Genomic DNA, 26078 nt, shown 5'->3' with positions numbered 1-26078 from the left:
GTGGCCTCTTGTTACTGAGCAAGTAATTTGGAGTGATTCTCGCATCAGAACCAAAGATTCCCCTTGGCTCCAGTTGCATTGACATAAGAAAGGGGTCCCACTGATGACAGCACTGAAAGGCCAGGAGGAGAATGACCAGTGAGATGAGCTCTGGAGATGCAAGAGTTGGGGCAGGAAGAGGGGAGATCACCTAAAAAGCTAGCAAGAGGCATGCAGAAGATGTCTGGAAGGGAGAACTCCACCTTGACCAGTGTGGGGAGGACCTGGAGAAATTGCTTTTCCTTGGATGTTCTCTGTCTCTGGTGTGGCTTTGGATGCCAGGTATCAATATGATCTCTACTTCAGCAGTCAAGCTGAGCAGGTGTGAGAAACACTGAAGTAGAAAGTCAAAATGACAAGGTCCTTAAAGACATTTCAGGCACCTATTTTGAGTCATTTTAGTTTTCCCCTAATTTATCCTTCAACTTGAATTAAGTGGCTTCTTAAGTTTCCTGTGGTGACCTTTTATGCCTTTCTATGGTCCACAGTCCCAGTGTTGCCAATGCTTTGTGTGGTTTAGTTTCTTCCCAAAAAACAGCCCTTTGTAGACTTCAGAGAAAAATTGGGTCTAAGTGAAAATGCAGGCTGGGCACTGCTGACTTCCTTTCATCCCTAATGCTGGCTTTACAAGTGAGTGTTCAGACTCAGATAGCTTGTGTTGAATACCCTAGATGGATGGGAAGATTCTTTGGGATCAGAAGGTCCAGGCTTTGTTTTCCTTGAGCAGGAAGAAAAGTTAGAAGTAAAGACAGGGTGGAACTTTCCATTGGGGTTGAAGCTGCACCCTCTCTGTACAATTAGTCTTTGTAATGAGTTGACTTCTGGCCTTCCTGGGGAGGGGAAGTGGCCAAGTGCCTTTGATTCAGCTCTTAGAGAACACCAGGACATGGAAAGGATCTTGGCTCCTGAAAGCTAGCCCTATGTTTGACCTCACCTGATAGAGCTGTTACTCCCAGTCCCAAGGGTAGACAGTTGGAAGGGTGAGTTCTTCATTTTGATCTTCAGAAACCACTTGTCCTTGGTCTTCAGTTAAGGAGGAAGACTTTTGAGCCTCAGCTTCTTGGAGACTTGGCTCTGGGGCTAAGCCGGTCCTTGGCCCAGGCCCTGAAAGTCCTTGTAGTTCTCTGACACCTTCCAGAATAAAAGTACTGGTTGGCTTGTTCACCTCGGGGCGGGAGCTTCTGCTTTCTGGAAGGACACTATGCAGAGGTCCATGGACTAAAAGGCATAGTGGTTTCTCAGGGGCTGTGGGGAAAATTTCTGTTCGAGTTGCTGTTAAAGCCAGGAGGCCAGATTTCTCAGGTGGGGCTCCAGTTTCCTCCCAAGGACAGATGTCTGCCATGGTACCCTTAATTTTATTTCCTTCTGGGTCTGTGACTTCCCATTGACACAGCTCTGCTATCCTGCTCCCCATACTACTTGCTCCATGAGGGCTGACTTTGGGTTGGTCAGTGTCCAGAGCGTCTGACTGGGGGAAGAGCCCTGCTGAACCCATGTCTTCCTCGGGACAGACTGGCTCCTGCTCTCTGCTGAGTTTTGCTGCTTCTTTTGAAAAGTGTTCAGTCCCTCCAGATCCTGCCTTCTGAAGAAACATCTCTCCTTGCCCTTGTGATTCTCCTTCTACCTCCTGTTCCAGTCCCCCTTTCTCTGCTGCTCCTTTACTCACCTCCCAAGGGCAGATCTCTTTTTTCTTGGCAGAGGGAGCCTCTTCCACTTCCCACAGACACACTTCTGCCACCCTGGCCCCCACACCGTCTGTTGCCTCATAACTGCCATTGCTTCTGCCAGAAATGGATGGGGCTGGTTGTGGAGACAGACCCCCACAATCTTGACTCTCCCAGGGACACACAGCCTCCCGCTTCCTGAAGTCTTCCCTCTCTGATTGTTTCTGAACTGCCCCACCTTTGGGCTCTGGATTTTCTGGGGCTCTTCCTTTCTTCTGAGATTCCCCTTTTCCATCCTGTCTTGACACCCCTTTCTCAGGGATTCTTTCAGTCACTTCCCAAGGACAGATCTCAGCCTTGGTGCCGCTGTCAGGTTTATATGCATCCAAGTCAGGAGCATCCCAAGGGCACACTTCAGTGACCCTGACACTGACCAGTGTCTGGGAGCTGGCTTTAGGTTGCTCAGAGCGCTGACTGTCTGGGTGGGAAAAAGAGCCTGCTTGGGCCATGCTCTCTCTTGGACAGACAGATTGTAGCTCATTGCTTGTTTTTTCTCCATCTTCGGTAGTGAATTCTCCTGCTCTCGAAGCTGGAGCTCTTTCTGGGAGGGAGCCTGTCCTTGGGTCTGGTCTTAGGTCCCCCTTCTCTGTTGCCTCATCACTCGCTTCCAGGGAATGCCCCTCTGCCACTTTGCCACTGATGCTGCTGGGCAAGTCTGAAACCTCGGGGACCTGAGTAAGGGGTTCCCTTAAGTTTTTGTTCTCCCAAGGGCAAACAGCTTCCTGCTTTTGTCTTTTTGCCTCCTGTTTTATGTCTTCTCCCAGGGAGGTGAGTCTCCCCTTTTCTAGAGTTTTTTCCCTCTGCTCTGCTGATTCACTCCTCATCTCTTGTTCCAGTCCCTTCCCAGTAGCTCCTTCACTCATCTCCCAGGGACAAATCTTGGCTTTTTCACTGATAGGAGCTTCCTCCCCTTCCCAGGGACACACTTCAGCTGGCCTGCACCTCACATGGTCCAGTTCCTGGAATCCAGCTTTTGGTCTGTCAGCGACCAGAGTGTCTGAATGCTGAGAGGAGGCTCCTGACTCTAAGCTCTCCCAGGGACAAGCCACCTCCTGCTCCAGGGCTGGCCTCTCTGGCTTCTTTGGAGCAGTAACAGCTATTTCTCTGGATCCAGAATCTGCAGAAGTCTTTCCTGTATCCTTTGGAGATTTCCTAATGGCCTCAACTCCCGAAGTCCTTTCCTCCCCTGCTCCAGCACCCACCTCCCTGGGACAGATCTTTGCCTCCTCAGCTGTCTGGGCTTCCTCCACATCCCATGGGCAGATCTCGGTAGCTTTGCTTCCCACACTGCCTGATATCTGGGAAATGACTTTGGGTCTCTCCATCGAGATCTGTTGAGGACCCGGTTGTGGGCGGAAGCTGCCAGGGTCCACAGTCTCCCAGGGACAGACTGCTTCTTGCTTTTGGATCTGTCCCTCAGGCCTTTCCCAAGCTGTGACATTTTTGATTCCTGATTTTCCAGGCATTTCCTCCTTGTCCTTTTGAGATTCTCCTCCTTTTTGTGCCTGTCCTGATGTCCAGTCCTCTGTTCTTTCATTTACCTCCCAAGGACAGATTTCTGCTTTGGCAGGTGTTGCTTTCTTTACCTCTGGCTTGAGATCTTCCCTTGGACACACCTGTGTTGCTCTGTTTCCTCCACTGCTTAGGAGTTGGCCACCAGCTTTGGAGGAGGAATTGCCTAGGCATGGGCTGGAGTACCCAGGGGCAGCGCTCTCCCAGGGACACACTGACTCCTGCTGGTGACTTAATTTCTGCACTGCTTTCACGGTTTGTTCCATCTCTCCAAAGCTCTCTTTTCTACAGGCTCTTTCCTTTTCCTGGAGAGATTCTCCACCTGTCACCTGACTCAGCATTTCATTCCCCTCGACCTCATTATCCATCTCCCAGGGACAGATCTCTGCCTTCCTGATAGCAGGAACATCTGCTGCTGTCATGCCACTGCCCAAACTCCCTGAGCACTCTGGGCTTCCTGAGGCCTGAATCGAGACTGCTGAGGGACCCCGAAAATCTGTACTCTCCCATGGACAAAGAGACTCCAAGTCTCCACCCAGTTTCTCTTCTTTCCAAAAAGTTGTTTTCCTGGGGGTTTTCTGCTTTTCCTGGGGGAGCTCCTTTACTACCTTCCGGGCCAGTTTCCCATCCTCTCCTCCTTCACTCACCTCCCAGGGACACAGCTCTGCCTTGGCGATGTCAGGTGTACAAGGTTCTGGGCCAGTGGATTTCCACTGATGCTTCTCCACCTTCCTATCCTCCACACTGCCCACTGCCTCAGACGTGCCCTTCGTCCTGTCAGAGTCCTGAGGGGCTGACCGAGGGGACAGACCTTCAGGATCAGCACTCTCCCAGGGACACACCGCTTCCTCCCCCCTGACCAGTCTCTCTGGCTTTTTGCGAGTAATGGCAACCATATCTTTGGGTTCTGGCTTTTCTGGGGCTTTCCTCCTTTCTTCTTGGGAGTCATCTAGATCTTGTGTTAATGCCCTCCTCTCAGGAGCTCCTTCACTCACCTCCCAGGGGCAGATTTCAGCCTTGTTGCTACTGTCTGGCTGACACATTTCTGACTTGGTGAATTCCCAGGGGCATACTTCTGCCACCCTGTGGTCAATACTGCCCAGGAGCTGAAGGCCAGCTTTGAGCTGTCCCCGCCACCCCACAGGGGCTTCTTTGGCTTGCTCAGTTCTTTTGTCTCCCAAAACTTGCCTCAGTGTGGTAGGCCCTGTTTTACCTGTTCTTTCAACTTTCTGCTCCCCTAGACCCTGGAATGTCCTCTTGCCTCTGTCTTCCTGTTCCTTGCTGCCCTCCTGGTGACAGACTCGGAGCATTCTGCTGGTGTGAGCATTCTGCTGGTTCTGGAGGGATTCCTCATCATCACAGGGGGCAAGGGCAGCCTGCTTACTCACCACTTTGGGCCGACCTGGCCGGGGAGACCTAGGAGATGCCCCCACACTCTCTCCGGGAGCTGTACCTTTCTCCCTCTCAGGACTCTCCTCTCCACTCTCCTTCTCTCTGTATGTGCTCCGAGAATGGGTCAGAGCTTTGAGAGCCAGTCCCAGGCTGCGCATGGAACCCTGCTGAACAGGAGTCTTGAGGCTGTGAGATTTAGAGAAGATCTTGGGCCTGTCCTCATCTACATCATCAGCGTCCCCCTGGGGACACCCATCCTCTATGTCCATCTCGTTCTCCCTAGTCCCCCTCTTCTCTACTGCAACAGAGAGGGCCCTCCAGAGCCTGGCTCGAGCTGGGGCTGGGGAGTGGTTGTCTCGCTCTGTCCCTGAGGGGCCTTCCTGGGCCACATTTTCTTTCTTGACTGGCAGTTCTGCATTCTCCCAGGGGCAGATGTAGGTGAGGATGCTGGGGCTTTGGGGGGTTACTGGGACTGGTGTCAGGGCAGAAACTGGGGTTGGTGCTAGAGCTGGCATCAGAGCTGGAGCCAAGGTGGAGGTGGGAGACAGCATCTTTGGCTCGCCTGGGCAGGCCCCAGACAGGGCCATGGTGGGGGTGGAGACCTGGTGCCGGATGGGTGGGTGAGGCAGCCTTCTCACAGCCTCCTCATGAAGCTTCCCAGAGGCATGAGAGCTGTCTACACTGCTGCTCTTGGCAGGAGAAGGTGGGGCTGACAGAGGGACTCCTCGAGCCCGCTCTAGCCTCCTGGCTGATGGCCTCCGCACTGGGCTTGCCATGGCTGTCTCAGCCTTCTTTCGTTCCTCTCGCTCCTTTGCCTGCCGATAGGTCTCCTCCAGGTAGGCCTGGCTGGCCATGAGCAGGGCCTTCTCCCTGGAGCCAGCCACGCTGAGCGACTTTTGCAGGGAGGCGGGCCGGGCTCTGGGGAGCCTCTCTCCCACTGTCAGGTTGTGGGCGCTGGCTGACCTGAAGCCCAGGGCAGGGGGCCCCTCCACCGACTCCCGGCTCTCCGTTCGCGAGGCCTTCTTGGCCAGCTTCCTCCTCAGCAGTGAGTCGAGGAGAGGCGGTTCCTGCTCCCTGTGGTGGTCATAGGTGCTGCGGGACTTGCGCAGGGCTGGTGGCCCCTCAGGTTCCTGGAGGCTGGCGCTGAGCAGCCGGCGGCGGGAGGAGCCGGGCAGGCTGCTGCGGCCCGGGGAGCCTGAGTCCCGAGAGTGCTGCCGGGCCAGGGCCTCGGGGAACTCAGTCAGGTACCTCATGAAGGAGCGGCCCAGCCCCTGGCGTGAGCTTCCCCGCTTCTTGGGCAGGTGGGGGTTGTTAGCAGCCATTTCCTTGGTCTTGTGGACCTCTAGCTGGGCATAGAGCTTCTTCAACTCGTCCTGAGGGGAGCGGGGACGAGAGCAGAGCTGCCGTTGAGATGGACGGGCTAAGCTCTCCCGATTCCCTGGCTGCACTGATCTGCCCCTCAGTCCTTATTAGACCTTTTTCACTACGGGATCTGTTTTCCCATCGAGCCATGTTCCTTCTCTGCTTCTAAAATGCTCACAATTCACCTCTCTTTTCTGCAAGCCCAGGGCCAAACTGGTTCTGAGCCAGATCCATTCAACTCTGAGGACTGAGTGCACTCCCTTTTCGGGGCACTGTTGTCTTGGTGGGAAATCACCAGCTCGAGTGACAGGAAACTTGGATTTGAGATGGCTGTTTGAGATCCACTGTGTGCCTTGAGGCTATTTTCTTGACATCTCTGAGCCTCTGCAACTTCTAGAAAGTGACCATACCTGGCTGGCCAGCGTTAGCTTTCTTAAGAGGACTATATGAGATGGATGGGACTAGTGGGTGTGAAAAGTGCTGCATTCAGCTGTCAGCGATGGAATGGGGCTTCAAGTCTTATACTCTGGATTTCTCCCCAGAGCCAGCATAGGAGAAAGCTAGGGGGAGGGCAGGGGACCTGCAATGGCACACAGCCCAGGTGGCAGGGCAGCAGTGCTCCCTCCGCCCAGTCCCTAAAACATAACATCAAAAGGAGGCAGGGGAGCAGCACATACGCGAATGTCTCCAGGGTCCAGGCTGCGCTCGCTCCAGGCTGAGGCGATGCTGCTGCCGAGGTAGGAGCCCGAGCGCTGCAGGTCCAGCTCATCCTCGAACACCTCGTCCACGATCTCCTCCCGGGCAGGAGCCCCCAGCTTCCAGAACTGGCCGGGGTGTGTATGAGTGGGGAAAAGACTCACCTTGGCTCCCTGTCCATTCCTGCACTCATTTGCCCCGTGGAATACATCCCTACCTGTGAATCTTCACCCTCCTTCTCTGATTTCGAATTCCAGGGGTCCGTAGAATTTTACTCCCACTCATCCTCCCTGATCTTCTCTAGCTCAGGGGCCAGGTGGTCCCAACCCCCTGCCTCTGCAATTCCTAGCATGTGTTTTAGCTCCTCCATCTCTCTAACTGCTTCTGAGTAGATTTTCAGAGTCCACCAACCTTCCAACTACATTAAAAAGAACTCCCTCCAGCCCTAGCTCTTCTATTTTGTTGTTGTTGGTGGTGGCTGGCCAGTAACAGGGATCAAACCCTGGACCTGGCTCCTCTTATTTCCCTTGCCCAGGAACTTGAAGCAGAGAGATAGTAGCTTCCTCCCCCAACCCCTGACTCACGTTGGCTCCTTGCTTAGGTCCCCCGTCACTCAGAGCTCATTCACCCTCAGCACCTTCTGTCCTTCTTACCCTGACCTGCAGAGGGCACTACAGCAGTTGCAGATCCACAGTGTCCCTTAGAAAGGGACTGGGGTCCGCCTCACATGCGGGAGTGGAGAGACCTCACCTTAGGGATGAAGATCAGAGCCAGTGTGGTAGTGACTGTGCAGTGGGTGTGGAAGAAGAAGAGGAGGAGGGTCCAGTCCGGGTGCAGGGAGGGAACAAGCACAAACCTGAGGGCAGGATGGGAGGAGCTTGATAGTGGCCTCTTCTGCGTCACCTCACTGGCTCTTCTCCCCAGCTCCAGCCCCAGCCCTGATCTCCATGGGGTACTCTTCCTTCTTCTTGCCCTCTCCAGGATGTAGGTCCTCTACCCCAAGGCTCACCCACCTCTGAGAGGTTAATCCCCACCTCCAAGAAGCCCTCCCAGGCTACTCCAGCTCGGCTTCTCTGGCTGCCTATAGTACAGGATCATGTTCCAGACTGTTAAGATCGCCCTGTTAAGATCGGATTGATTCTGCCTCCACCACAGGGCCAGGTCCTTATGGACATACACACACACTGCAGGCTTGCTGTTCATATGGCTAAGAGGTGAGGGGAAGAAGGCAGGGAGAACTGACCATGTGTCAGAAGGGGTATGTTGGGCGTGCTGGAGAGGTGGTTAGGAATGGGTGAGGAATTAGGAGTAGGGTATATTTCTTCTTCTCATGTGGTGAGGGCCTCATCACCTGGGTGAGACATGGGTGTGGGAGGGGTATCTGTGGGGTAGGGAGAGAGCTACAGGCACTTGCTGAGGCATAGCAGTGTTACAGGGATGGCTAGGGATGGGGGCAGCCTCACCGGGGAGAGGTGAGGAGTGGTAGAAGGGTGAGAGGAGTTATGGGCAGGTGGGCCCATCCTCACCTGGCCGTGTGGAAGGCAGCAGAGAGCAGCAGCTCATTGTGCAGGGCGATACCCATGTAGCGTGGCTCGTGGAAGGCTGAGAGGACAGCCCGGGTGGCATAGCAGAGGAAGCTGCCACAGCATAGCAGCAGCATCTCAACTGTGGGGAAGCAGGGAGGGAGAGAGCTGGCCCCCCCTCAGCAGCCATGCCGCCCCTTTCTCTGTAGGGCGTGCTGGGGGGAGCCTGGACCAGGGGTCTGGGTACAAGGCAGGAGAACCAGGACAAGAGGACCCCTGAAGGTGCAGAGCCAGGGGCCAGGTGAGGCTGGGCTCAGCGGAAGCAGCTCACCCACAACCATGATGTAGTCCCAGCGGTCGTGGTGACAGAGGTAGAAGTGACGGCCAGTGGGAGTGTGGCCTTGGGTCACCAGAGGTGTGTGCTGGTTGCCTCTCTCCAGGGCACCCACTGTCCACACGGCCAGGAAGCCCAGCACAGGCAGCAGGAGCAGCCCCAAGCGCTGCAGCAGCCGCCCACTGCTCAGGTGGGGGCCTCGCTGGGCTGTCCGAGACAGGAACAGCTGGAGCACTCTGCAAGGGTTCGAGTGCATATGGTGGGTGGGGGGGAGGGGCCCAGAGCTCTGGCCTCTGTCCACTGCTTCCCTCCCTTCCCCTTCACACACATACCCATCCTCCCACCCTTGCCATGGTTTGCTGCTTCTACTTACCCTCAAAAAAAGTTACATAGAGGGGAAGGCTATAGTGATGGGGGAAGGCCTTGGGGGCACAGGGGAGTGGAGCTGGTAAGGGTCTGGTCTTGGAAAACTCCATTACATGAGTAATGAGCTGTGGTGGACTGTGGTGAGCAGCGCAAGAGCAAGGTCTGCCCTGGCCCTACCTATAAAGCTTGAGTATAATGGTGCCATAGACGATGGCAAAACCCAGCAGCCGGACCCAGCGAAGAGCAATGCAGCGGAACACACTGGGCTTGAAGTACAGGATGAAGACCTGGTGGGAAGGGGGCAAAAGTAGCTGCTCACCTCCATGCTTCTGCTGTGTGCTAAGCCTATGCTAAGCACATAGCTAACCCTCCCACCAGCCCTGCGACAGAGATGCCATCCCCTCCATTCTGCAGAGGAGCAGCTTACATACCAGAGAGGCTAGGTAACTTGTCCTAAATCACAGCATGGGTCCTAGAGCTCTTTTAAGCTTAAGGCTGTTGGCTCCAGAGCTCATTAGACCCGCCTGTCGTCTGCGGGTATAAGTAGGGGGAACTGAATTTCCCCAAGAGGGCTAGAAGAGGAAGGGTTCTGGGGTTTGGAGGGTGCCAGGCTGGGGTTGTGGGAGATCCTGGGAGGTGGGGCCAGCCTCTGCCCACAGACTCACAGGAAAGTAGAGCAGCAGTGATCCAAAAAGGATGGTTTCCAGCAAGACAACTCCAGATGCCCAGGTCCTCTGTGAACCCAGAAAGGAGAGGCTTGTGAGCAGGGCAGGGGGAGGTCAGTGCCTGGACTATAGTGCCAAGCAAGGGTCTCAGTCCTATTTTATGGGTCACTCAATGGCCCTGGACTAAGGCTTCACACTGTAACACTAGCTGTGCCCTCTCTGTCACAGCCACACCCCCGCTCCCACCTCAGGCTCTTAGCTCCATTGGCACAAAGCCTCACTAAAGCCAAGGTTGCATGTTAGCCACCCCCCAACACACACACTCTCCAGCCCCATGCCCTTCCCAGTCCCACCCTGGGCCTTGCTGCAGACCTGGGCTCAAATCAGAGGTTGCTGGAGCTAGAAGGGATCGCATGCATTCCTCCAAACTTTGGGTCAGACTGTTCCCTTGTCTAGAATAGGATACCCCTTCTCTGCCCAGTAAACATCCAGTTAACCTTTAGGCCTAGCTCAAATGTCTCACTGTCCAGAAAGTCTTTCCGATGCCATCTCAGACAGGATGACTGGGTCCTTTCTGTGAGCTCCCACAGCAACTGAAACTTCCACCCTTTCCCCTGTCTCACTATACTGTCATTTTATTTACATGTCTACCTCCTTCATTAAACTGGGAGCTCCATGAGGGTCCAGATCACTTCCTCTAGTGCCTGGACACTGTTTTGCTTAGAGTAGATACTCAACTAGCATTTGTTGAATCAAGTCCAATGCCTTCATTTTACAGATGAGGAAACAGGTTAAAGGTGGAGAGGTCACTTGTCTAATGTCTCATAGTGAGTTAGATTTAGAATCAAGACTGGAACCCATTTCTCCTGAGTTCTAGTCTTAGATGGTCTCAGGTCTCCAGGTAATGGGTAGGACATGTGTGCTAGAGGGAGATGTGGGGCCTTCCTTGCCTTGCTCCGGCGGCAGCGGTAGGAGACCAGCATGCTTAGGAAGACGGCCAGCATGCAGCAGGCCTGGCAGGCCAGCACTGCTGCCCGCAGCTCCGGGGCCTCCTCCACCAGGCACGGTGTGGCATCCATGCAGCCAGTGCAGCCCTCAGGACATGGCTGGCACCGCAGCAACCTCCTGGAGCTGCCTTGTGGGGACCTGAACTGCCCGGTAGTCTGGATGACACTCTTCTCTAACCCTACGAAGAACAAGATGGGTGCAGGGCGAGGGGCATGGGTGGGGCATCCTAGCCTTCTCTCCTGATGGTCACCACAGCCCTCTCCCTGCCCTTCTATGGTCTGTGGCCCCAGGAATATGAGAGAGTGGGTCCTCCGTGGGGAGAACAGGCTAGGGCTCACTGCGATATCAGCTTACATTGCATCTGCATGTTATGGTCTCATTCTCAGAAGGTGCAAACACCCCCAAACTGGACCCTGCTCACCTCTCTGCTTCTTCGACCTTCTGTCCTTGCCCCACAAGTTTCCTCCCAGCGTCTCACCCCAACCTACCTTTCTTTGCCACATGTACCCTCCCAAGCAATCCAGGCTGTAAAACACCTGCTGGGCCCTGACCGTACTTACATACCCCCAGAGTCACTTCCCCCGTAGAATCCAGGTCGGCAGTGGCAGAGGTAGCGGCCAAGGATAAAGCCCTTACTCTCCAGGGGGACACACTGTGGGGGCAACAAACATGATATGTATTTACATGGAGCTTTCTCTGGAAGAACTTTCCCTCCTGAGAAGAGGTGGAGAGTTCATCTACCTCCCTATCCATGGCACCTGGGTTCATACCAGGTAATCCAAGCAGAAGTCCTCCCTAGTCCTTGGGAAACCCTGACCTACCCCCTTCTGTTGCCTCTCTTCTCAAAGAGACCCCAAACAAGGAGTATGGAGATACATCACCTTTTTGTTCACATAGGCAGTGACAGGAGCCTCACAGATCCCATTTCCTAGTGCACAGCTGTTGCTAAGGCAAGGTATCGGGGAGAGGTGGACGTAGGGAGAACTCTGACCCCAACCATACCTTGTGTGCCTACATTCTGCCTCAAAGGGTCCCCATCAGCCTCCTCCCTGGCACACAGGTGGGTTGAAAAGACTCCCATGGAGGAGCAGCTTCCTCCACCAGGTGCCATCTGGCTTTAGCACAGGACAGCTTTCCCCGGCCCTAATGCCAGACTAATGCCAGGCTGGTGGGATGCCAAGGTCAGCCCTTTATTCCACCTCCGCCCATTGATGTTTGCCCAGCAGGAGTCAGAGCAGACCTCAGAGCCAGGCGGGGAAGATGAGCCCATGGATGAGATCAGATCTGTTGGCTGGGAACAGACATCAGTCGGGGGAAGAAAGGGGTTAACCTTGGGAGATTCTATATGGAGCCCTTGAACTCACCTGGAAGTGTTAGAGTGTGGTGCCTATGACATTGTGGCCCAGATTCCCCTCTGTTCCTGCCATAGTCTACACAATATGTACCCAAACAAATGTGTATCCAGAGAAATGAATGTGGCTGGGTTAAAAAGTGAACTGGACAGTGGGAGCCCCTCTCCATCCCTGGATTTATAGCTCTAAACACACATGCTCTGAAGAGCAGCAGGGCCACTGTGTACACAGAATGATACTCTCACCTACCCCCAGAAGGCTACAAGGCTCACCTTGGCTTCAGTGCAACTCAGAAATAAACATGTAGTCAGTGTAACTGTGAAGCAGATGAGTTCACTGGCCTCCCAGGTTCCCAGTTTTGGGCTTACAGTATTACCAGCCAGTGCTCTCCATCAGCCTGATTCACCTGCACCTGTGACTTTGATTCTGCCTGCATCTGGCATGGGTTCCATCACCTTCATCAGTCCCAGACCTCTTCAAGCACCTTCTTTGGTTAGATTCCTCCTATACCCCAACCATAAATTCCGTTTATTTAGACAAACACTTATGGAGCATCCTTTGTGTGCCAAGAGGATCCCAGAGCTGTGTTGATATGGAGAATGTAGTCCAGGGAAGGGAAAGGGGATGATTAACAGAGGCTCAGGTAGTGGCCCTGAGGAGGGATCCCAGAGCACCGAGTACCAGAAAGGGGAGTAGACAGGGAGGCACACTGCAAGTTCAAAGGAATGAAGAGTAACTGTCTTGGGCAGGGGTGGGGTGGTGTAGGCTGTAAGTGGCCTCACTTTTAGAAAGCCTGGTATCTCTCCTCTGCCAGTCACTAGGGACTCCACTGAATCCCTTGTACACTGGAGTGGCTTCATGACCTGCCTTGGAGCTGGGTGGTGGCAATGACAAGAAAGGGGGAGGGAGGCAAGACCCTAGTGGCCCCCCATCCTCCTTATCCTTACCTGGGTGCTGTTGAGATCACATAGGTGTGTGTTAGAGTACCAGCCTGGGCCACTTGCACACTGATTGATGTCCACACTCTGGAGATCTACGTCCATCTGCACCTGTCCCCTAGAGCAGTGAGTTGGCAGTTAGGGGCACAGTGATGGATGCTAAGGTGGACGTGAGTCCTTGGGCAATAGACTATGGGGCAATGCAATCTTGGCAAACTTCAGCACAGTAGCTGTGTATTGGGAGAGCACACATGCCTTCCAGTTCTCCAACGTTATTAACCTCCACTGTTTCTGTAGGCAACGTTTCCCTTCCACTAGATTGTTCTCCCCACCCCTCAGCTGTTCAACATCCTGTCATTTCCTGGTTCCTATCAATGGGTAGAGGGAGGAGGCATGTCAACACATGTGGGAGCCAGGGCTCTGATCATCTGTCTGAAGGGGATTTTCACACTTCCCCACTACATGTACACGTGTGCGCGCGCGCGCGCGCGCACACACACACACACACACACACACACACACACACACACACACACACACACACACACACACACACACACACTGCTCAGCTATTAACCACCCCCTCACTCTGCCCAAACCAGGTCTCTCTCTCTCTCTCTCTCTCTCTCACACACACACACACACACACACACACACACACACACACACACACACACACACACACACTCTGCTCAGCTATTAACCACCCCCTCACTCTGCCCAAACCAGGTCTGAACTGATCACAGCAAAGGAGATAATGGAATAGAGGAGCCCTGAGCTAGAGCTGCCTGACCCAGCAGCTCCCCAACCTGCTCTGGGCCACATGGGGAGAAAGCTGGCAAGGAGCCAGGCTGCCTGCCTGCCTGCCGGCAGGAGAGGAACCCTCCTAGGAACAATGAATGGGGACACAGAGCTGGAAAAGCAATGTTGATTGTTGAATACCTTGCAGCACTGTGCTCATTCGCTGCCCCCTTCCCAATAGGGCTCCCAACCCCTCCTTACTCTGGTTGAAGGAGGAGGTCAGTTATTTGAGAAGTATCACAAGCTTCTGGGTCAAGACAGGCAGGACACTGGGGCCTGCTTGATGTAAGACTATAGCCATTGGGAATGACCCCGGGGACCCAGCTAACTCCCGAACAGAAAGGACATTGGTTCCAAGCCCCTCCCCAGCCCCTCCCCACCACTCAAGAACTTTCCTTCTCCTGGGGGAGCCTCCTTTTACAGCTCTCTCAATTGCTAGAGAGCAGCAGGTTTAACTCCTGAAGTGCCCAGCTGGTTCCTCTGAGAAGCCTGGCTCATCGGTTGTCACTGTCATCCATGCCAAGCCCTCTCCTGCCATGCCCAGTCCTCAGACCAGGGGGCCAAGACCTATCTGTACCCACATATGTGTGCCTATCTACATATAGATGTATACCTGCGTATTTATAGTTACTTGTATATGCGCATGCTCATTCATGTGCTCAAGCACATAAATACAAATAGATACCCAGATAAATATGTGTAAATGGATTGATTCAAACAGAGTATGGACACTCACACTTGTATGCATTAACAGATACTTACAGATTCCCTGAGCCGACTGCATATACACCCAGCTGAATGCAAATACACACATCTGTGCCCCCCAGACATACACGTTTGTCCCAAATGGTCCCTGCACAGTTGGGTGGACTTGTGACCCCCACCCCAAAATACCCACAAGTGCATCAAATCCTGCATAAACTCACTTACCTAACCTCTGGGCTGAGGTCTGGCTTGAGTCCATAGAAAGTGGCCGAGAGTGTGATCAGCCAGCCAGGACGGAGCCGACCCTGCTGGCATTCCAGGAAGGGAGGAGACAGCTTCACCTGCTGCATGTCCCCCACATATCCATCCCCCCGTGGCCACTTGGGGCTGCCTAGGCTCCTTAGGTCATTGGTCAGCACCCGCTTCTGCAGGGCAACGGTATCCAGGTCCCCGGCGGGGCTCTCCTCCTGCACCCTGTTCCCAGACAAGTCCTGAAGAATAGTCTCCTCCCCGATCCGGGTGGCCTGCAAGGCCAGCTGTAGGTGGCTGGCCCCTGGTGGAGGGTTAAAGATCAGTAAAGCCCGGTATGCCCTTGGGTCCCCCTCGGCCACGCTGCGGACCAGTGCCTGGTACCACTCCACATCCTCCTCCACACTGGACTCGCGGATGTCGTTGGCTTGCAGCAGCATGTTGAGAAAATTGGCAGCCTGGGTAAGGGTGCCCGCTGCCCTCCGGAGGACTGGGGGGAGCTCTGGTTTGGCTCCTGCCCCATGCGCTTCATAGCGCTCACTGCAATTAGCCCCCAACAGCTGTTGGGCATCTCCAGAGTAGAGAAAAGCCAGGGCTGCCTCGGCCCCCTCTGGGGGCACCCACAAGGGCACAGATCCTGGCTTGACTTGGGAGGACAGCGGGGGTAGAGAGCGGAGGGGCCGTGGACCCCCTAGAGCCCAGCCACAGAGGAAACTCCAGCCCAGCAGCCCCCATACAGGAAGGGGCTTGACCACTGCCCTGGTGCCCATCCTCTGGGCAGCTCTCTGGACCCTGGGGTTCAGGCTGCCTGGGGGATTCGGTGGCTCAGGAAAGCCCAGGCAGAGGCTGGCAGCAGTCTGGGGGCTGCCTGCCTCCACACCTCTTATCCTGGTGTTCCCTCTTCCTCTCTCCCTCTCTCCCTCTCTCTCACTGGCGCTGTCTCGCTGTTTTTTCTTCTCTCTAACGTCATCAGCTGGCTTCTGGATGTAGGTGTGAGGGCCCTGCCCCCTCATCTCTCAGTGTGGCCCCCCATCTCAAACCCTCTTAATCCTGGCACACCCTTTCCTCCCCCTCTTATCCAGTATCCAGGCTCTCTCCACCCCCCACCCCACATCTGCTCCAGAGAGAGAAAGAGATGGGAGGGAAGGGGAGAGGAAGGGACCAGTCCTGCTCTCTCTCTCCCTCCCTCCCTCTCTCTGCCCTTTGCTCCATTAGGAGAGATTGGCAAATCCAGGATGGGGCACCATAGCAACCGCAGATGATCCTGTGCCCCTCTCTCCACCCCTCTGCTCCACTCAGCCTCCTGGCAGCAATTGCAACAGGCATGATAAAGGGCCAAGCTGCATCTCCTGGCAGTCTGCTTTGGCTGCCTGCACCCCTTGACACTGTGCTGCTGAACTTGAATTTGAGATTGGGGATGGCAAGGGTAGGAAAGAGAGTCTAACATAACCGTAATCAAGCTTTGTATAGATTGTGGCACTTTATGAAGTGTTTTTCACGTGTGTTATCTCAATGAATCTTCCCCACGACCATGTGTGGTGAATATTCTTATTGCCATTTCACAGATACAGACACTGAGGCTCAGAGACTCACCCAAGATCAAGTAGCTGCTCACTTTGAGTCGACACTCAAACCCAGAGCTCTGACTCCCCTACACTCAAACCACCACCCTGTTTCTCCACCTTAGGGCATATAATAAAGCCTTCTTACAGAGGGGTAAATCAAGGCCCAGAGAAGTGAAGGGACTCCCTAGGACCACACTGTTATTGGTGACAGAGCTAGAGCCTCCACCTCCCTGCCTAGGCCTTCCTTTTCTTGCACCAGAGTTAACAAGCACGTCAGCAATGGTGGGGGCTGCAGGGGTAGGGGGTGGGGTGGGAGAAGAGAGTGGACAAAGATTTGCCTCCACTTTTTCTCCCACTATCACTTTATCTCCCTAAGCCCTGCCTTCTTCTCCATTTTTTCATGAAAACTGTGCCTAGTCTCTCTCGCTCTTGCTGTCCGTTTTCTTACCCCTCACATCCTGTACACAGTAACTGGGGCGACCCAGAATTGGCGCTGTCTGAAGCAGCCTCCCTGGATCTGGAAGGGCTTGGAATCTTGGGGGAAGCCACAGAACAAAGCTCCTGCCCGCCCCCCATCACCTTTCCATCCTCAATGTGCTTCCCACATACCCACCAGCAATGCTAACTCTTGGTTTCTTTCCTTCTAACCCCCACCCCACCCCATCTTAAACCTTTGATGTCCCAGATCACTGACTGTATGCAGGAAGGGATGGGTGGTGGCTGCTAAAAACTCCCCTTGCTTTATGGGTAGCCTCTGCAAATGACAATTCTGCTGTGGAACCTCAGTGGGAATGTAAGGAGTGTGGGGGAGATTAGGGAAGGGCGCTAGAGGACAAATTCTCAGGAAAATTTCTATGATGTCAGAACTAAAAGGGCCCACAGCCCAGACTTTTCTTTAACAATAAAGGAACTAAAAGCCTGAGAGGAAAGTGACATTCCCAAGGCCACCAAGCCAGTTAATGGCACAGCTGAGATCAGAAATCTGTATTGCGCATCTGTAGCTTTTTCCTTGGCCTCTCTATTCTGTGTGGTAACTAACGGAGAGAGGGACGAAGGGGAGGGAGGGATCTATTACTGGTTACCATCAGTTGAGGGTCAACAAAACCCACCAGGTAAAGACATAATACATAATAGTAAGTTAACATAATTTTGTCCCCAAGAAGCTTTTAATAATAATAATTAATATTTATTTATTTCAATGATAATGACACATTTATTATTATTTAATAATAATAATTAACATTTGTATAGTTCTTTAGAATTTATCAAGCACATTTATGCTTAAGTTTTCATTTAATCCCAACAACAGCCCTGTCAAAGGGGGTTTATTACTGATGCATTTTTATAAGTGAACCACAGGTTCGGAGCTATTCAATTATCTGTGTTTGGTTATATATCCAGGAAGTGGCATGATCAGGACTCAAATTAGACCAACCATAAAGTCCACAGGGGTAGGGACTGTGTCTGCCTCACCATCAGTGCACCCCCAAAGACTGGCCCATCGTTGAATGACTAAATGAACCTCAGAACTTCTTTAGATTCTCTAAGTTTCTTCATAAACCTTTTTATTATTTTTATATTTTATTTTTTTAAAAGATGACTGGTAAGGGGATCTTAACCCTTGACTTGGTGTTGTCAGCACCACGCTTAGCCAGTGAGCTAACCGGCCATCCCTATATAGGATCCGAACCCACGGCCTTGGTGTTATCAGCACACACTCTCCTGAGTGAGCCACGGGCCGGCCCCATAAACCTTTTTAACTGGGTCCCTACCACTGTAGAGATCTCTTTTACAGCACTCCGTGAAAGAGGTATGGGCAGACATAAAACTCGCTCAACAAACACACTGGTCCTAGTTATACAATCACAAAGATACCTTTCCTTTGCTTGAAGCATAACTTTCAATGTTTTTTTTCCAGGACTTGGGCTACAGGCCTGGATAATTAAGGAAATGGAGAAAGGCAGCATTCCTTGCCCTGCCTTAGAAAGAGCTTGTGTGTGTTCCCCTGTATCTCTGTGCTCTCTGTGCAAGTGGAGATTCCTCAGATGGCCAAAATAGTCAGCCTCTTCTGGGGCCAAGAAAGTAGCTGGACAGCAGAGGGCGCTGCAGAGCCACAGACCTTAACTTTATCCTGTAATCTGCTCTGGGTCAGAGAGTTTCCCAGAGAGAGCCACGGATCTTGGGTGGTCCCCTTAGGCCTCAGGTGTTCTGTGATCCTATAGCAATTTCTCTTCTTTTCTCCAGAAACCTGAGTGACATCTGAGAGGTAGCTGGGATGGGGGGGGGCGGGGGGGTAGAGAATAAAATCTTTGGAGTCAGAACTGGTTTTGAATTTCACGGCATCTCTTTGAACTGAGCGACCTTAGCTAAATAACTCGCTGAGCTTCTGTTTCTTGACGTGCAAGGAAGGATATTAATTCTGTTGTGCAGAATTGGAGCTGAATCTGTATTTGGAGACTCTTACAAGGCTTAAGGTTGAACAACCATTCCATGCTTATGTATCAAGGGCCTAATCTGTGCCAGGCACAGTCCTTGGCACTGGAGAGTCCATTGGGGGAAAAAGCAAACATCGCTCCTGCCCTCGTAGAATTTACAGTTCAGAAAGGAAGAGTGATTTTAGTCAAATAACCTCACGGATGGATGACAAATTACATATGTGCAATAAAGTGCAGCAAAGGAGTGGTCTTAGAGCTCAATGAGAAGGAAGTGCTCAGGTGCGGAGATTTGCCCCAGGTAGTGAGGAGTGAGTTCAATCTGAAGGATGAGTAGGAGTTTACTAAGTAAAAAGAGAGGGAAAAGTCTTCCAAGAAAAGGGAATAGCTTATGCAATGCCCATATATGACACCAGGTTAATAGGACTGCAAGGGACAGAGAACAAGGCGGAGCTTGGTGGGAGATGTAGCCAGAGAGAGGCAGGGGTCAGATCACACAGGGCCCTATAGGCCTCCTTAAGGAGTTTTGTTTTTAACCTAGGAACATTGGGAAACTCTGAAGGATTTTAATCACAGGTTATGAACAAATTTCCATGTTGAAAAGGTCCCTCTGGCTGCAGGACTCATCTCAGACCCTTGATCTTCTTCCCCTCAATGCACCCTCAGGTACTAAAGTTGCTAAGTTCTGCTGACTGATGGTTCCTCCTTATCTTTTTCATCCTTGGACATCCCCTACAGTTCCTAATTGGTCTGTCTGCCTCCAGTCCTGCTGTAGACTGGATGCCTCCCTAACCTCATCAAAGCTTAAATCCCCATTGTTAACTGAGGTTGAGAAATCCTATTAATGGTAATTGAAAGGTGGACTAGATTGTAGGACCATGCCATAGTGAATGAATTAAAAATGATGCTTGGGGGTGTGGTTCTGAGGCTTTAAAGGAAGAGCACAAGAGGTTAGTCTCTGCTCTGCCATTTTCTGCCATGTGAGACCCCTGGATCACTGTTGCCACCAACAAGCCTTTCACCAAATGCGTTCCCTGGACTTTGGACTTCCCAGCCTCCGAAACTGTAAACAATAAATTTTATTTTCTTACAATTACCCAGTTCCAGGTATGGTGTTATAAGCAACAGAAACAGACTAATACGAGTCCCACCTCCTCCACACAACAAGCTTCATTTTATTTGATCTTCACAACATGCCTGCAAGTAAGCAGAGCTGCCATCCTTATCTCTATTTTATTTTATTTTATTTTTTTGCAGCTGGCCAGCAGGGAGAACTCACTTATCCCTATTTTACAGATGAGAAAACTGCGATCTAGTGGTGTTATGGAGCTGGCTCATACTGGCTTGTGAAAGTCAATTGTTAAAATCTCAGGAATTTTGCAAACCAGTTGTTAAACAAAGCTTCTATTAAAAATTAAGTTTTGACAACACCAAGGTCAAGGGTTTGGATCCCCTTACTGGCCAGCTGCCAAAAAGAAAAAAATATATATAAAGTTATGATTAACTTATATTTAAAAAGGTAAAATCATCACTTTCTAACAATTTTACCCATGCTCTTGGGATTATTTATGTCTATTGTATCTGCATGATTAAACTATTAATGATATATTACAGTTCATCTCTTTTGGTGTCTAGTAAAGTCAAGTTGATAGATTGAAATCAGCCACGGTGGGAGTATTTACACCATGGAACTGGGCAAATGCTACAAATCAGGGCTTGATTTATTGTTGTGTCGATTACCTAAAGGGAGGGAGAAAATTTTAATAATTCAGATTTAAACTTAATGTATATGTCCGTAGCCCTTACATCACGAATAGCACAAGAATTGAAGAAATATTCTTCCAGTATTTGAAAATTTTTCTGACTCAGCATAGAAATCACTCCCATCATTGACAATCCAGTTGTTTTTTTCACTTTCCTCTTACCTTAACATAGAGGAAATTATCATCTTGTCATGTTGCAATTACATCACTTGGTCAATTGCAACCAGTTTGGCTACCTATATGAGCTTGGCAAAAATCAATAAAATCATTCTGTGAGAATTATTATTTTCTGGCGGCTGACCCGTACAGGGATTTGAACCCTGGACCTTGATGTTGTCAGCACCATGCTCTAACTAGCTGAGCTAACCGGCCAGCCCTCATTCTGTGAGAATTATAATATGGAATTTGCTATTGTATATTTTTATTATTTGTAAAGTGTGTGCTACATATCCTTTACATCAATAAAATTTACGGTAAATTTATGTACTTATTTATAAGCACATACATTCCCTTTCTCCCCCCAGAAAGCCGATTGTTAGACACTTATCAGCACACCACTGGATCTAGAACACATTCATGTAGTCATTCCATAAATATTCACTGGATGCCAGGAAGGGGATACAAATTAATGATGAAATGACTCGGCCAAGGTCACATATCGCAAGGAGCATGAGCCGGACAAAAACCACAGACACTCCCAAGGCCAGCGGCATTCCCCCAGGATCAGACCATGGTTCCCAAAGCCGCTCCATCCCACCGAGAGTGATAGGCCAGGCACCCAGGAAGTGGAAAGTAAGAGTCAAGGGCAGAAGACCAACGATAACATGGATTCAGCTCACGGCCAATGGCGGACTGGGGCCCGCGAAACGTCACGTGCCGTGGAGGCCGGAGCCAGCCCACCCCGCGGGAAGGGGGCGGAGTAAACCTCCCGGAAATGACGTTTGTCCGGGGGGCGGTCCTCGCGGCGGCGGCGGCGGCGGCGGCGCGCGGCCTGGACCTGCGCTGGGCTCCGCGCGCCCCCCGCCGCCCTCTATGAGGCAGAGGCCGCGGCGCCCGTTAACGCTGTCGCTCCGGGGGCCGCGGCGGGCGGGGCACCGGCGGGGCCCGGCCTAGTCCCCAGCCCGGCCCCCAGCCGCCCGCCCTACCTCCCTCTCCCCGATGCAGGGGGCCGAGCTCCGGGATGGCGAGGCGGCGGCGACGGCCGCCGCTTCGTACCGCGTCCTGAGCCGCCTCCTCGGCTACGGAGAGGCGGCCCCCGAGCCAGGCCCGCCGCCGCCGCCCCCGGGCCATGGCCCCCCGCCGCCACCCTTCCTCGCGCGGCCTGGCCCGCGGGGCTCCCGGCCGCCGCAGCTGATGGTGTTCCGCAACGTGGGTCGGCCGCCGGAGGAGGAGGACGCGGAGGCCGCCCCGGAGCCGGGACCCTCGGAACTGCTGTGTCCCCGGCACCGGTGTGCCCTGGACCCCAAGGCCCTGCCGCCGGGGTTGGCGCTTGAGCGGACCTGGGGCCCGGCGGCTGGACTAGAGGCGCAGTTGGCGGCTCTGGGACTCGGGCAGCCGGCGGGGCCAGGGGTCAAGACGGTCGGTGGGGGTTGCTGCCCGTGCCCGTGCCCCCCGCAGCAGCCCCCTCCACAGCCCCAGCCGCCTGCTGCCGCCCCGCAGGCCGGGGAGGACCCCACGGAAACGAGCGACGCGCTGCTGGTCCTGGAGGGCTTGGAATCGGAGGCCGAGAGCCTGGAAACTAACAGCTGCTCGGAAGAGGAGCTCAGCAGCCCGGGCCGTGGAGGAGGAGGGGGCGGCCGGCTTCTGTTGCAGCCCCCAGGCCCAGAATTACCCCCAGTGCCCTTCCCGCTGCAAGACTTGGTCCCTCCAGGGCGCCTGAGTAGAGGGGAGCAACAGCAGCAACCTCCCCCGCCTCCTCCTGTGCCACTCCGGCCACTCGCGGGCCCCTCTCGGAAGGGCTCCTTCAAAATCCGCCTCAGTCGCCTCTTTCGCACGAAGAGCTGCAACGGTGGCCCCGGCGGTGGGGATGGGACCGGCAAGAGGCCTTCTGGAGAGCTGGCTGCTTCAGCTGCGAGCCTGACAGACGTGGGAGGCTCTGCGGGCCCGGAGCTGGACGCGGGGAGGTGAGACCGGCTTGGGGGACAAACTTACTTTTCTTGTTTCGTTCCCCTTTTTTCTCCTGCTAACACGAAACTTGGGACTAAAGGGGGTGACATCTTGCATTAGGTAAAGCTAATTGTGGAAACATTTCACTCGTAAAGAGTTAACATTCCATGACACTTAGCTGGTTAGCATCTCTTGCTGGGAGATGATTTGAAACCATCCCACCACCTTCACGCTGTCCTGGCTTTTTACGTTCTTCTGAGGTGTCTGTCTACCATTATTTCTGGCAGAGAGCTTGCTGGAAATGTTTGGCCTTTGGGGCAAAAAGCTGCTGTCTCATCTTGGCCACCTTGCTTATTATTCTCTGTGTACCAGCACCCCCTTCTCCCCCGCAACTCACGCATACACATGAGGTGAGGAACTTGGTCAGCAATCAGTTGGGCATCTCAATTCAAATTTTTTAACATTTTCCTGGTTGTTTCCTTAGATGTACTTGTTATTTTGAGCCTGTGTGCTGACTGCTGTGTCTGTGAGAATAGAAAATAGCTTTGCTTTCTCTGAAGCCAGTATGAGAATTCTAAGTATGAGTGAGGTATAGACATTGGTACATGAATTCTAGGCCAATTGATGAAAATTCCAAACTTAGACATTAAGTTTTTTCCTGCATTTCTGAAGGGTAGGCTGATCTTTGACATCCAGTGTTAGATCTGTAGTGTCAGTTTAGAAAGCTTTCAACTTTTGTGTCATTGAAATGAGACTTCCCTTGTGGTAACTGCTGTTGTGATTTGTACTCCTGAAAGTTCTTAGAAAGGTTGGAATTGGTTTTGGTGTGGCTTATGTGATGGATTCTTGAGATGTACTGGCAGCCACAAACCAAAACTAAAGAACAAGTGGACTGTGTAAATTGATAACCTTACTGTGCACTAGAATCATTGGGGAGCTTTTTGAAAAGATCAGTATGTCTGGGGCCCAAGAGTTTGAATTTCTAAAAAGCTCCCTAGTTGATCCTGGATTGGAATCCGCTCATCCATGGACTTCTCTTTTCAAGGGAACTTGGGTACTCCAAGAGGAAAGTGTGGGTTCCATTTGGCTTTGTTGTCCTTTCTGAACAGCTGTGCCTTGGGTTCATCTTGGGGATCTGCCCAAACCCAAACTCTGTAGAGAAATCAGTGTGTTGCTCCTTTAGGTTGGCTGATGTTTCTGCATTTGTCTCCTAATGAACTCTTGCTGGGAGCTCAGGTCTTAAAAGTGTGTGGCTGCTGAAACAGCTTTTTTGTGGTAGGTTCTGCACTGGATACTCCACTTACCGGTACAAATGAAATCTTCATCAGATGGGGGTTGGCGGGAAGGCTGGATTGAAGCTGTGGGTAATGACAGGATAGATTGCTAATTTTCTTGTGGTTCGTCTTGCCTTTGTTCCATATTGACCAAGACTTGGTCTAAGATTCCGGAGAAGCCAAGTAGGAGGTGTGGCGTGAAATTAGCTGTTATGTCTAATAGATTAGGAAGAGGAAAAGGCATATAACATTATACGGTTTTTTGCCTTTGGAAGCAGAATTTAATGGTCATTGGCTGCTCTGTCACCAGCCTTCACACTAAGCACAATACAGATTTCTGCTGCAGAGCAAATTGGGCTGTAGCTCTGCAAAGAAGCGTAGCTCAGGGAACTGGAGAATTACATTTTTTGGTCCAAGGGCTTTTTCTGACAAATTGGAGAAGAGCTAGGTATTTGTGTATAAATGTTTGGTTGACTATTGTTTCGAGGCAGCATGTTTAGAGAATGTGAAAGTCTAGATTCCATTTAGAACTCCAGCATCAGCTTTTGAGATGGAGGCCAAATCTGTCTTCATGCTTCCCTTTTTTTTTCCCCTCTGTAAAATGGAGAGTGATGACTGTCTTGTTCCTGTCCTTATAGGACTAGATTGTAGACAAGAGAAATCTAGGTGTGTTTTGTGCTTTTTGGAAGAGAAGTAATAAGATGGAACTAGTAAATTTTTTCTATGCTTAGGATTTGATGCTGCTTGCTAGCTTTTCCACAGCTTACTATGTGCCAGTCTTGTTGGCAGCCTTGCAGCTGTGAGAAACTTGGTAAGTCTGGCCAGGATAGTTGTGATTTCTGTGGAACTGCACTTCCTAAGTAAGTCCACCCTGTTGCGAGGAAGGATGAGTTTGGATTTTTAGTGTGTTCTCTTGTTAAGATTGGTAGGACCTGGAAGCGAGAAATTCAGTCTTTTGCCAAGGGGTATATGCCTTCTTCCCCATTGTTGGTTGGACTTAATTATGGGCCTCTGCAGTCTTTACTGTATAATTTGGGGTTTTTACAGTAACCTCTGGGCATAATTCTCTTTGCTGTTTCTAACATCTACCTTTTCCTCAGCTATCGACTGGAAAATACTTCCTACAATCATTTTATAAGGCTTAACAATTCCCATGTTTAACACTAAGCAAAACTTTACTTCCTTTCAGATGCTTTTGAATCTGCTAATTGGACCTTCCTGGATATACTGAGTCTTAAGTGTAGTGTGAATTAGCTTATAGAACTCTTCTTTAAGTGATGTAAGAAATGGGGCCCTATACTAATCAGGTTTCTGTTCTGGGGAACTGGTTTAGTTAACACATATGTTGGAATTCAAAGATCTGGGCTCAATGCCTGTGGGGCTCGGTGTAATATAGAATTGCTATTTCAGGAAAACCAGTGGAGTTCCCTTGTCTGTTTCACATATGTTGAGCTGATTGTCTTCTGAATTGGTGAGAGATAGCATTTGATTTGACCTTTTTGAGTCATCACATAATACACACTTGGTTGGAGATGGGTACCTTGTTTACTTTTCAAGATTCACATTTACCAAGTTAACAATTGAGGCAACTTTATAGTTGCAAGGTTGAGAAATGGAGAACAGTTCTGTAGTGGTTTTCAATCTATTTGTTTTGGGAAAAAGATCCAATTCTGGAAAGAGAAGCAGGCTGTCTTGGCATCAGTTTGGGGCCCTGCTGTCCATGGACAGAGCTGGCAATTATGAGAAACCTTTTTCACTGTTTCCTTGGGTCTTCAGGTCTTAAGGGGTCTTTTTGAGTTATAGCATGACATGCTGAGAGCAAAACAATTTTATGGTGTAGTGAGCAGATTCTGATTTTATGTTTGGGTTTTGGGTCCACACTTTGTTGATCTTTTTAACTATTTTTCCATGAAGCAGTTGTGGTTGGCAGCTCTTTTTTAGAATGAGCTCTCTGGCTTTAGAAATCTCTATCTGTCCATTTGAGTCTTGTGCCTTGTCACTCCTTAACATTCTTCCTGCCAATATCATGCCTAAAGTTTTATTTATTTATTTATTATTTTTTAAAAAGATGACTAGTAAGAGGATCTTAACCCTTGACTTGGTTTGTCAGCACCACGCTCACCCAGTGAGCTCACCGGCCATCCCTATATGGGATCCGAACCCATGGCCCTGGTGTTATCAGCACCACACTCTCCTGAGTGAGCAACAGGCCGGCCCATGCCTAAGGTTTTAGACCTTGGACTATGCCTCTTGGCTTTTCCCTGGAAGTTCC

General features: G+C 51.6%; 2 protein-coding genes across 3 annotated transcripts in view; one reads left to right on the top strand and one right to left on the bottom strand.

Moving 5' to 3' along the window:
* Positions 1-985: 985 nt before the first annotated feature.
* GPR179 (G protein-coupled receptor 179) lies at positions 986-15436 on the bottom strand. The gene is made up of 11 exons (XM_063112392.1): positions 14643-15436; positions 12921-13029; positions 11186-11273; positions 10564-10799; positions 9614-9682; positions 9126-9235; positions 8580-8818; positions 8252-8390; positions 7476-7581; positions 6707-6853; positions 986-6040 (listed from the first exon to the last, which is right to left on the bottom strand). Exons 1-11 carry the CDS (start codon positions 15434-15436, stop codon positions 986-988), a joined length of 7092 nt encoding a protein of 2363 aa, XP_062968462.1.
* A 6018-nt stretch (positions 15437-21454) lies between these two features.
* SOCS7 (suppressor of cytokine signaling 7) overlaps positions 21455-26078 on the top strand; it is a 45149-nt gene continuing 40525 nt past the window's right edge. For both annotated transcript variants that reach the window (XM_063109333.1, XM_063109332.1), the window contains exon 1: positions 21455-22549. In XM_063109333.1, coding sequence (XP_062965403.1) covers positions 21585-22549 — 965 coding nt within the window. In that variant the 5' untranslated portion in view covers positions 21455-21584. The remainder of the gene's footprint in view (positions 22550-26078) is intronic.

Source organism: Cynocephalus volans, chromosome 10, assembly GCF_027409185.1.
Source record: "Cynocephalus volans isolate mCynVol1 chromosome 10, mCynVol1.pri, whole genome shotgun sequence".
In the NCBI taxonomy this organism is placed as follows: Eukaryota; Metazoa; Chordata; class Mammalia; order Dermoptera; family Cynocephalidae; genus Cynocephalus; species Cynocephalus volans.
This window is presented reverse-complemented; position numbering and strand designations above follow the sequence as displayed.

What these genes read in the sequence shown, in the direction of transcription:
- GPR179 (XM_063112392.1), bottom strand. Translation starts at nt 15,436, where the DNA reads ATGGGCACCAGGGCAGTGGTCAAGCCCCTTCCTGTATGGGGGCTGCTG. An exon ending in GACCTCAGCCCAGAGGTTAG is followed by an intron (nt 13,030 to 14,642) that starts GTAAGTGAGTTT and finishes TCACTGCTCTAG; the next exon opens with GGGACAGGTGCAGATGGACG. An exon ending in GGACTACATCATGGTTGTGG is followed by an intron (nt 8,391 to 8,579) that starts GTGAGCTGCTTC and finishes GCTTCCCCACAG; the next exon opens with TTGAGATGCTGCTGCTATGC.